Here is a 10,716-nt window from a genome sequence, read left to right on the forward strand (position 1 = left end):
CGGGGACGTCATTTGAGATATCGTCAAATGGCATTAAAGATTTTCATTATTATTTTTACTAGTTAGGATATATTGCGGAAATCTTAAAGTTCCACTCCGGATGGCCAAACGTAGATGTGTAAAGTTAAAAAGCATTTTCTGCAATCAGAAGAAACTGATTAAATGTTAAAAAGGCTTGCCACAGCCACCGATGCTTCAACTTTCTGTTTCGCAGGTATCTCGATTAAAGGAGGTGAAAAGGATCTTCCGACATCAGGTTTAACTCTTTTCCTGGACGTCTTAAATATCCGGACTTGGAATCTTAATCTGACCCACGAACTAATCAGCGTTTGTAGTGGAATAATGAACTATTTCATTCTTAACTAACGAAATGAAGACCAAGGTGAAAATAACGTTGTTGTTCTTATTGCTGTGTGGTAAGTTAAATTATTTTCTCATCGGAAATATAAGTTAAAACATATACACTAAGCAGCTTATTAAGACAGATGTTTGCATTAGAATAACAGCAATAGTAACAAAAAAATATTTATTTTGTAGGGAGAAATAAAGCTCTTCGTAATGCCTCCGTTTGTTTGGAAGATTTTTAAAGCAGCATTTATGAAAACGTCCGGAAGACGTTCAAGAACGTTCAAACAACATTCGGAAGTATGCACAGAAGTGAAAAATAAAAAATTGATAAAAAATAATAAAAGTCATAAAAGTTTTAAAGATATAAAAAATAAATAAAGTGAAATTACAACAAAAAAAGAAAATGAATTGGGAACGAATGTTCAGAGTGAATGTTCAGACAACGTTTGCTGAACGTCAGGTCCGAACATTCGACGTTCGACTTTCAGACTACGTTCACGGACGTACTCCGAACATTTTCTTGCTAGCTTGGAGCAGTTTTAAAGTCGAATTAAACCTGCACATTGTTTCCTATCTAAACTAGGGAGTTTATAACATGTATAAAAAGAAACGGTGTAATAAATCATCTTGTAATAAACAACAGGCTTTAGGCCGACTGCTCAAAACAATATTGTCGAAAATGAGGTGAAAAATCTCCCTCATTTCAGCAAGCCATTTAATTATGACAGTTTATAGTATATGGATTTAAACTTAATAACACCAGTATGTTATATCTATACATGATATAGATTTACAAAAAAAAAGGGCATTGAGTTTTTACACATTTTATATTTCTACTGTGAAAAAGCATAAAAGATAATGGTTACGTGAACTGGGAGCTCTGAGTGGGACTTGTTTTCTCTTCCTCTCCAAAACCCAGTTGTTTTCTAAGCAGTGGACAACTTAGAAATGTGCTTATTTGCACTACTTTCAAGTAGTAGTTGTCGCTGACGGTACCTATTAACATTCAGAAATAACCACCAGCATTTATTCCTGGTCGACTGTCATATGAATTAATTCAGACTGGGAGTCGCAGAAATTGAGTCAAATCTTTCTCTTTTGACAGGTCTGTGGTAAAGTCGGTTTATCACAGACAAATTTATCTGTTTGTCTGTAGAAGCTTGTAACATCTATTAGATAATTTTTCATAAGGGCAAGTAGCACAGGCAATATTATGCAGCACTTTTACAGTTGCTGTAAACTGTTTAATAAAACAAAATATGTCACCTATTGAATTGATATTTTGAGATCGTTTGTGCATACGACCCAGTAGCATTAAGTATAGTACAGCAACATTGATTATATCTAGGGTTTTTATTAGTTTTAGTGTTTTTTTTCTATAATTTTTCCTACATTGATAGCTTACTACTAAGACTTGAACTGTTGCCTGGTTTTGGATCACAAAGAACCAAGAAACTTGGTTTGCTTGCACAGTGTCACATTCTCAGGAGATGACTTTATTGTGCCATACCCTGTCAAGTTCACTTAATATAAGTGTTTTGAATAAATAAAATTGTTTTTTCACTTAAATGTACTGATTTACTAGACTTTTATGTTTATATTTAATTATTATCCTCTTTTTTTAAAGGCTCTTGTTACTACGTTTTTACAAAAGAAAGAAGATCATCAACTGAACATGGTGAGTTTCATCTTCTCATCTGCAGACTCTTCTGATTGGTTTTGTTGATGTAAGTCACATGGCGACTCAATTTAACAAAGTCTAGTTTTCACAGATCATCTGTGAGATCAGTTCATATTGATTAATGCACAGAGAGACATTTTGAATTTTGTGTAAATCCTTACATAATTTGGTGGGTTATTGTTGAAAAGTGGTGCACTTTAGATAAAGTATCATCAAGAGCATTCTGTGGTCAACTACCTCTGCACAGCACAGCCCACTGCTGTAGAGTTGCTGACATAGGTATGTTACTATGCTCTTCACCCACTGCTTCCCTAGGATAGTGGAATGGGTCACACTGGCTCAGTGTTGTAAGTAGTGAAATGTCAAAGTATTTGCTTATATTTTGCGTGCTAAAATAGGCCTCACTGAGAGAGAATGTTGTATTATCTGTCATATACACAGTTCAATTCAACACTTTTAAGTTGCTTAGCATTTTTATTTTCTTACCTTCTTTTGCATACCTTTAAAGATAAAACTAAGTCTTAAACTGGCATTTGAGCATTTAGATAAGTGGGGTCAAACTCCAGTCCTCCACAGTCCTGCAGTGTTTAGATGTGCCAGAGGTACAAAACACTGGAATAAAATGGCTCAATTACCTTCTCCTTGTGTAGATCAGTTCTCTAGAGCCTTAATGACCTAATTATTCTATTCAGGTGATGCAGCAGAGTCACATCTAAAAGTTGCAGGACAGTGGCTGGCCCTTGAGGACTTCAGTTTGACACCTGTGATTTAGAATATTGTTTATATTGTTTATATATCTGTTCTATAATGTGATTTTTTTTAATGAATGTCTGAATTCTAATGTTCCTTTTCTCTCTCTGTCCACTTTTTTCCCAGATCAAAGCAGTAAAGGAGTTTCATGCCCCAGGATGCCAATGACGTTTGAGGATGTTAAACCAGTGATAACAGTGATTGGGAGAAATATCACTTTGCGATGTGTCACAAACTTTACTTTACTTTTCCATGATATTTTGGAATGGATTAAAGGCAATGACGATATCTTAGTTGTAAAAGATAGAAAAGTCCACCAAAACATTGATAAAATCAGATTCTCCCTAGCAGCTTCTATCAAAGGACTTAAAAGACGCATCGCATCGCTCAACATTTCACATGTGAAGTACACAGATAGTGGAAGTTACTGCTGCTGTATTAGAAATATTACAACGGTACGACAATGCATCAACCACATTGTTGGTAAGAATTTAACACCATATAAACACAACAAATATATGCTTGTCTTGAAAAACATAGGTGACATGTAACATGTGTCACCTAAAAATCATAATAGTAAATATGCTTGAACAACAAGTGCATTTAAACAAATAAAAGAATTAACTGTATATGTGAACAAATGCTGTTAAATAAATACAACTGTTTTTAAAAAGGTAGTGTATGAAGATTGTTCAAAAGTAAAATAATGTGTTTCTGTTTTGTGTGAAAAATGATGGTGTACTTCTAACTTTGATTTCTGGTTTGTGTAATTTTGCTTTACAGTTGTGGAGAATGAATCATTTATAACAGAAGGTCAGATAAATCAGTTACTACAAATACAATAGTATAACTATGATCAATATCCTAGTTTATTTATGGATCTTTACTGTTTCACTATTATTAAACTCAGAAGATGAAAAATATTGACATCTAATTTCAGAAGCAAATCTATAATATAACACCAGTAAAATATGTATTCATGTTATTTCTAGTATTTAAGTGTTATTCTCTTTTATGTTGTTGCAAATTAGATTCAGTTAAACACGTAAAGGTGGATCCATCACATTTCCCCACGACACCCTCACCTCAGAATGGTAAGCAGCATTTCCAATCAAGTATTTTAAAATGTTTTTTACATTGTCCGTACGACTTGCATGAAGTGTAGACTTTTGTTCACTGGCTCTAACAGTACCTTTTTTTTATTTCAGAGACCAATTATTGGCTATTGATTAGCGCTCCTGTTGCTGTTGTTGGTGTTGGTGTTGGTGTTGGTGTTCTTTGTTTCATTGCATATTTATTACGCAGGAAATGTAATAAATATGTACCTGTACCTACCTGCTGTAGGAAAGGTAAGTAATGTTGTTGCCTCACAATAATTTAAAATTTAGTAAATTTAAGTACTGTAGTAGTTGGTATTCTATTATTTTACTGTCTATAATTGTATAGTGAGCAATTATTTTTGTTTACTATACTCGCAATGAACAAATATTTCACCTCACCTCATATGCCCATAGATTATTAATTCAAACCTGTTAGCAACATATTGTCTGTTTTACAGGAAAAAGAAAAAGTAGTGACTCACATGCCCATGAGTTATCATCACTATCAGAAAATCGAAGCAGTGACAAGGAAAGGAGGTCTACTAAAGAACATGTTGTATAAAATGGTAACGCCACAAATCCTGCTGTGGTTGGAGCGCCACCACACTGTTGATGAAAAGAGGAAATTATTTCAACCCCCCAAAACCAAAGCATCAGTTCATTTTCCCTAGACTGTCTTCTTGTTCAAACTGTTTTTTTAAGCATAAAAACATAGAACGAAACTCTCTACTTAAATTTGTTGATTTTTTTAATGAATTTTATTACAGAAAATTTGCTGCTCTTTTTTAAGGTCTTAATTGTGACTTGTTCATGTTAAGCAATGCCTTATCATACTTAAATAATAAGCCCCTAAGTAAAAAGGTTTGTTCATTGTGAATGATCAGAGATCATCATTAAATTCATTACTGTTATCCTTATTATCACCATGGGCAAATTTGTATTTACAAATCTATTTGCTTTGCCCCCTAAATTTTGTGTATTTTTATGTTTTGATGCAAATGTGATAAAACAAGTACTCTCTCTGTTTCCCTTAACCTTTTGATAATAATTTCTCCTGCTCTTTTGTGGTGTATATACTTATATATTATTTGGGACTTTGTTAGATATTGTTCTTTCTGCTGAAATGAGCCATTATAATTTTCTGGGTAAATCTAAATGTTGAAAAAGGGGTTGTTAAGAGAATAAAATCATCAACTTCTGGCTCATTATTTTCGCTTCTGCTCCCGGATTCAATGATTCCATGTGTGGAAACAAAAGCCAAACAGCGATGACAGTCAGAACTCCACGTCTTACATTTTCAGAGTTTATTCTAACGTTTAAAAGTATAAAATCACATCAACAACACAGACATTTCAAACACATTAAAACAGACATTCATTTACCTGAGATAAATGGAAAAGAAGACGAAGGAAAGACGTCTTTGGAGAAATTGCAAAGGACAAAATCTAATTTGTTACTCTGTGTACAAACGTTATCCTCTTGTATTTAATTTATTCAAATAAGGCGTATCTTTGCTCATCCAACCAGGAGCTATCTCTGACCCTCTCTCTAAAGCCATTTGCCCCATTGTCTAAATAAAGTGGAACCAGAGGTTCTCCGAACCCCTGCTGGTTTTTAACAGATCAGTGTGAAAAGCTGGAACCTCCAATGACTGTTTCCCAGACAGACAAAGGGCAGTTCAAAGATCTTAGCAAATGATCTGCTGTAACTACAAGTAAAATAGTTACTTTTACTTGTAACTATTTACAAGTAAATAGTTGTAAATATTAAGAATTAATTAACTTATTAATTCTTACTAGAATTAATAAGTTATTCATTCTAAAACTATAATTAGGCTATTTCAATCAAGACATGTTAAGTTTTAAAACTAGCTTATTTTAAATTTATTTTATTAACAGGGTACATAATATAAAACCATGTCATAATATAGCACAATGTTTATAAAATAATTTGTCAGTTTATATTATATTCATTTTTGTATGACCATCACCTGTTAGATGAATATCAGTGAAAGTAATGCAAGTCTAGTTTTTTTTTTTTTTTGTTATAGAATAAAACCACTCAGCTCAGTGGAGAATAAGTACACATTGCTTTCTACCAGCTTTACATTGTAATCTTTATTTTTTATCTGTGTGTGTCTACATTAATGGACGATTACTGGAATTCATTTCAAAGACTTTTAGTAACAGTGAGTGTAATTTTACTAAGCTCAAAACAGACATTGTAACAGATACTTTAAACTCTTCAGGATTGTTTCTTTGTTGTTGGTTTTGTCTTTAGTTGGGTTGGAATGATGCATGACAGGTTTACAGCCATCAGGTGTGGCAGCTTTACTTCCAGTTGTTTCATTACCAGGCTTAATGTCTCTGTAATCTCAGTGTTTTGATTTGGATAAGTGGTTAATCGTGAGGCTAAGAGGCAGAGAATGTAGATTAAAGAAAACTAACACCTTAAATATTTTTTAACTAAGCATACACTGAAAAATTTTATTAACACATATTATGATATTCCTTAAGTAGTGACATAAAACAACTGGAAGAATAAAATTAGTAAGATAACATAATTACACATCAGTAGTGATGTAACTTATTTAATTATCTGACTTATTTCTCCCCCATGGTTAGAATTTGTGGTTGTGTTTTGAATTATGTTTTTATATGTATTAAATGTATATTTTTGGGGACTTTTCTGTCAAATGTTTTTGTTCTTTGTGTCGCATCAGGTAATCTGAGTAAAACTATTTTATTTGGTTCTTAAATTAGTTTTGCCAGCGCTGAGGATGCATGCCCTGGAGCGAGGAAATACTAGGAAAGATAAAATAGTTCAGTTTAGGATGAGCGCTTTCGAAAAACAAAGCATATGAGTGTATAAACACATCTGTGTACACATGTCTGACTGTGGGCATGTATGCACGAGTTGAATTTTCTTGAATGGCCACTATTGTTATATGGGGTAAATGTCTCAAGTATTAGTAGGTGAGAGTTACTCTCACACATTCATTAAACTTAGAAATATAAAGAGATGTAAAGAAAATGAACAGTTTTTCATAATCTAACACTTTCAGAAACATTAATCTGACCTTATCTATGCTGCTTCAGCAAGTAGTTTATGTCTAAAGAGAAAGTATCTGCAGAACAAAGAGCGATTATTTAACTTGTCAAAGCAACAACAGGTTGGACAGGTTTGACATGAGCAGTCACAGTCCTCATGTTGATCCCAGAAGAAAGGAGAGCAAAGAAATCAAGGATGTGGATTTGGACTCAGATCAATTTCCACTTGAGAGAGTACTTGGTTTACAGTGGTACAGATAAACAGATAAAGCATTGATCATTTCTCTGATGCAAGTCAAGATGGCTACAGAACAGTATTCTATTTAAAAAAGGAAAATAATAACTTACATGTTACTTTCATCCTAGGAAAGTCTAGAGTCGCCCCTCCTAAGAAAACTACAATCCCCAGACTGGAACTGACTGCTGCAGTTTGCAATCCAAGTGAACAAACTGCTGCAAAAAGAGCTGCAAATAAAGATGGAAAAACATGTTTTCTGGACTGATAGTACAACAATACGAAAATACATCTCCAAGGAAACCAGAAGATTTCACACCTTTATTGCAAAAAGAATTTCTGTCATTCGAGAAGCAACACATGTGAATCAGTGGAGACACATGATATTTATGAATTATTACATTTTATGTTGGTTATATTAGTGAAAATACAGGTTTTATACTCAGCAACAATTGTTGCCGGTGGGAAACAGCATAGTCTGAATGACACAAACATGGCATCTTTGTACATATGAAAAAATAAGGAAAATCAATAACAAAGCATGGTTACAAGAGTGTTCAGAAATATTTTAAATGCGTAAAGATTAAATGTCACTTCCAGCAGATGTCATTGTCTCAATGTGCCAAGCGACCTTTGACCTCATTTAGTTATTTAATCAAAGAGACAAAATCAGGTGAAAATGTTAGTATGAACAAATGTGCATCTGAGAGGATGTTGTCCCGGTTCCACCAGACCAAGCACAAGACCTGGGCTCTGTCCTAAACTAGTTTCAGGCGTAGCGTCATCATCATTCAGTGCATCGGAAACACTTTGTGGTAAGGATCGCTTTTTGGGGGGGTGGAACAGGGGGAGGTTTCAACACTGGGATGTTGAAGACATCGTTTTGAGGTTCCTTCAGGTCTAGAAGATCTAAAATATCTGATAGTTTTAAGCTGCCTGTGAAAAGCGAGGCGTATAGAATAAACAGTAAACCTATGGACACATATATACTGCTGTCTATGTGTTATGCTTATGTATTGTTGCCACACTTACATTCATTCACTCTTCTTATGATTAAAAGATGAATAAATTGATAAAATTTTCTCTATATACTGTATCAGTAGAAGACACTTGTAAGAACATATGTACAAAATATTTTATTTATATTTATTTAAATATTTTACCGACTAATGCAATTAAAGATAAATTAAAGTAGATGCACAAATAGTTGAATATGTGGCTTCAGTGAATTGGTTTGTTTTATTCTGTTTGTCCTGCTGATAACAGGACAAACAGGTTGACTGACAAAACTGCTGCTCTGCTTCCTGCTTCATCTGAAACTCATTTGCATGTGTACAGTCAAAACATCTCAGGTCTGAAAGCATATATCGAACTTGGATAGAATAATATATTTTTGAAAATACAATGTTTTCAATCGCAATGATCACAATTTCTCAGCTGATATTATGCAACATGTAAAAACATTCATTGATACAACATGCAAAGAGTAAAAAACACTGAAATAAATGACAATCTTTTTCTAACAGTTTTTTCTTTTGCTTTAGAGGAAAAGGTTCACCAGTAATTTAAAGATCTAAAGTATGTAAACCAAGTTCTCCTGTTCAGGGTTGCTAAGTATAATCTGGTCTAAACATTTCTGGGTTGTGCATTTATGATACATTAAGACAGATCACCAACATCCATGTCTTATAAAAATGTTCCCCTTTGGGTTTTTTTTAATTCAAAAATATTCAGACTTAAAATTCCCACTACATGGCTCCCTCCAGCTGAGCTGCATAGTAGAAGTCCATCAGAACACATATCAGATTCTGTTAGACATCAGATATATTATTTACAAAAGTAAAAAAATCAGAAAAACATGCCTCTTACTATAAATATGGCTTTTTAGTATTCTGTTTACCTACTGTAGGTTCTTACAACCACCTTTTAATTCCAGTTAAAAAAAATCCTGCATTGATGAGCTTTTACATTTCCTATTGGAATTATAAAGAAATTGAAACAGAATTGCCCTTTCATTTTGCTTCACTTTCTATTTTCAGTAAGTGATAAATTTGTAATTTTCTTCATCTTTACTTATGTTAGCAAATGACCCCTGAGGACATGTAACTAATTACAAGGATGCTTTTAAAAAAAAAATTATTTTTTTTTTTTTTTTTTTGTATATTCACTTGTATAGTGATGTACGTAGAAATATTCAGGTCATTTGTTCCTATGTGAATGTGTCTGTAGGAGTTTTAAGGAGTGAATAATAAATATACATCACTACTGGGGGCTGGACATGGAAGAAAGGATGAACTAGTGAATTCACTGTTGAGCCATAAACTGAAAACGAGACAGAAAGTTTTCAAAATCATAATAAAACACTCAACATTTTTTTACATTTTTGTAATAAGAGTGTGAGCGTTAAAATAAGTTTCATTTACAGAAATTAAAAACCTTTGTAGTTAAAAGCTGGGGATCAAGTCAGTCAACTTTTGCATGTATTAGAAAAATATGTAAGACCCAAAAGTGAACAAAAGCTGAGGAAGGGATGCTAAACAATAGCAGAAGTTAAGCGTGTGAAATGTTCTTTTTAACATACAAAGGCTCTTACATCCTTTTTTATAATCTCAAGATGGCCCCAAAATGGTCTCTTTGATCCAATATCAACTGTTGGGTTTATGTTATGCAAGGTTTTTTTTTTCTAATCATGGTCCATAGCTCTATACATGCATCAGTTTTCATAACAACACATGCAGAGGCTGAATAGACTTCAGCTTAGGGGGAATGATTCATCCATTTTGGTTTGGTTGGTTTTGTCCTGGGTCCAATAAAACTCCATCATACTCTTGTTGGTTTCCTGTGTGATCTATGAAACACAAAACAGAAACTTTTCAGTAACATTGTCTTCCTTTGTTTGATGTTCTAAAGTTACATTACTACTAAGATGACCTCTTCAGCAGCTTTGACTCTCTGAAATGATTTGCCTTTCATTTGTTTCCAGATGCTTGTTGACACAAAGAGGACAATCCAGACACCAAGAAAATTAAAAAATAAAGATGTAAACAATCATATTAAATTGAATATGTAATCTATATTCACATGAAGCTTGTTTGTCAGATTAAAAGCACTTTTTGAATATAACTTCTATGAAGGAATAAGACACGTCTTTCCTTAAGCTCTAATTTCTGTATTTATGTTCTTATTGATGTAATTATAATCTTAAACATGTTTTCATTAGCTATAAGCTTCTCTGTTGTGGAAGAAAAGACAACAAAGACATAATCTGAGTTATGTGTTTATAATTTTTATGCAGTTTACCTGTAAGTTTATTTATAAATGTTTTAAAATGACTGTTGTTTTTGTCTCCTTGATTCTTCAGTCTTGTCTAGACCTCTGCTACCTTAACAGCCATTTTGCCTTCAATGCAGGTAAACTATTTTTTGAAAGTGTTTTTTTTATAATGGGAGATTCTTTATATAAAAAATTATGTGGAAAAAAAAACATGACCACAATATTCCTTATCGGCGTCATTATTTGTGGACATATTATAAAATATCTAGGAAAAGCTGC

The 10,716-nt window shown here is 33.2% G+C and overlaps 2 protein-coding genes across 2 annotated transcripts in view; one reads left to right on the top strand and one right to left on the bottom strand.

Annotated features, from left to right (window-relative positions):
* The first annotated feature begins 38 nt into the window (after positions 1–38).
* On the top strand, positions 39–5,197 carry LOC106934739 (uncharacterized). Its single transcript, XM_015014825.1, has 7 exons — positions 39–416; positions 1,976–2,026; positions 2,906–3,262; positions 3,563–3,592; positions 3,811–3,873; positions 3,988–4,128; positions 4,338–5,197. The coding sequence occupies exons 1-7, from the start codon at positions 371–373 to the stop codon at positions 4,439–4,441; spliced, it is 792 nt and encodes a 263-aa protein (XP_014870311.1). The 5' UTR covers positions 39–370; the 3' UTR covers positions 4,442–5,197.
* A 4,646-nt stretch (positions 5,198–9,843) lies between these two features.
* The window catches only part of LOC106934735 (uncharacterized), a 9,890-nt gene continuing 9,017 nt past the window's right edge, over positions 9,844–10,716 (bottom strand). The window contains exon 6 of the mRNA XM_015014821.1: positions 9,844–10,012. The gene's annotated coding sequence lies outside the window, so the exon portion shown is untranslated. The remainder of the gene's footprint in view (positions 10,013–10,716) is intronic.

Source organism: Poecilia latipinna, unplaced genomic scaffold (genome assembly GCF_001443285.1).
Source record: "Poecilia latipinna isolate Pla-1442-1.1 unplaced genomic scaffold, P_latipinna-1.0 Scaffold1851, whole genome shotgun sequence".
Classification (NCBI taxonomy): domain Eukaryota; kingdom Metazoa; phylum Chordata; class Actinopteri; order Cyprinodontiformes; family Poeciliidae; genus Poecilia; species Poecilia latipinna.

Excerpts from the sequence above, each read along its gene's own strand:
- LOC106934739 (XM_015014825.1), top strand. The coding sequence starts at position 371 with ATGAAGACCAAGGTGAAAATAACGTTGTTGTTCTTATTGCTGTGTG. Across the intron at positions 417-1,975 it reads GTTGTTCTTATTGCTGTGTG|GCTCTTGTTACTACGTTTTT; the intron begins GTAAGTTAAATT and ends CTTTTTTTAAAG. Across the intron at positions 3,263-3,562 it reads ATGCATCAACCACATTGTTG|TTGTGGAGAATGAATCATTT; the intron begins GTAAGAATTTAA and ends TTTGCTTTACAG.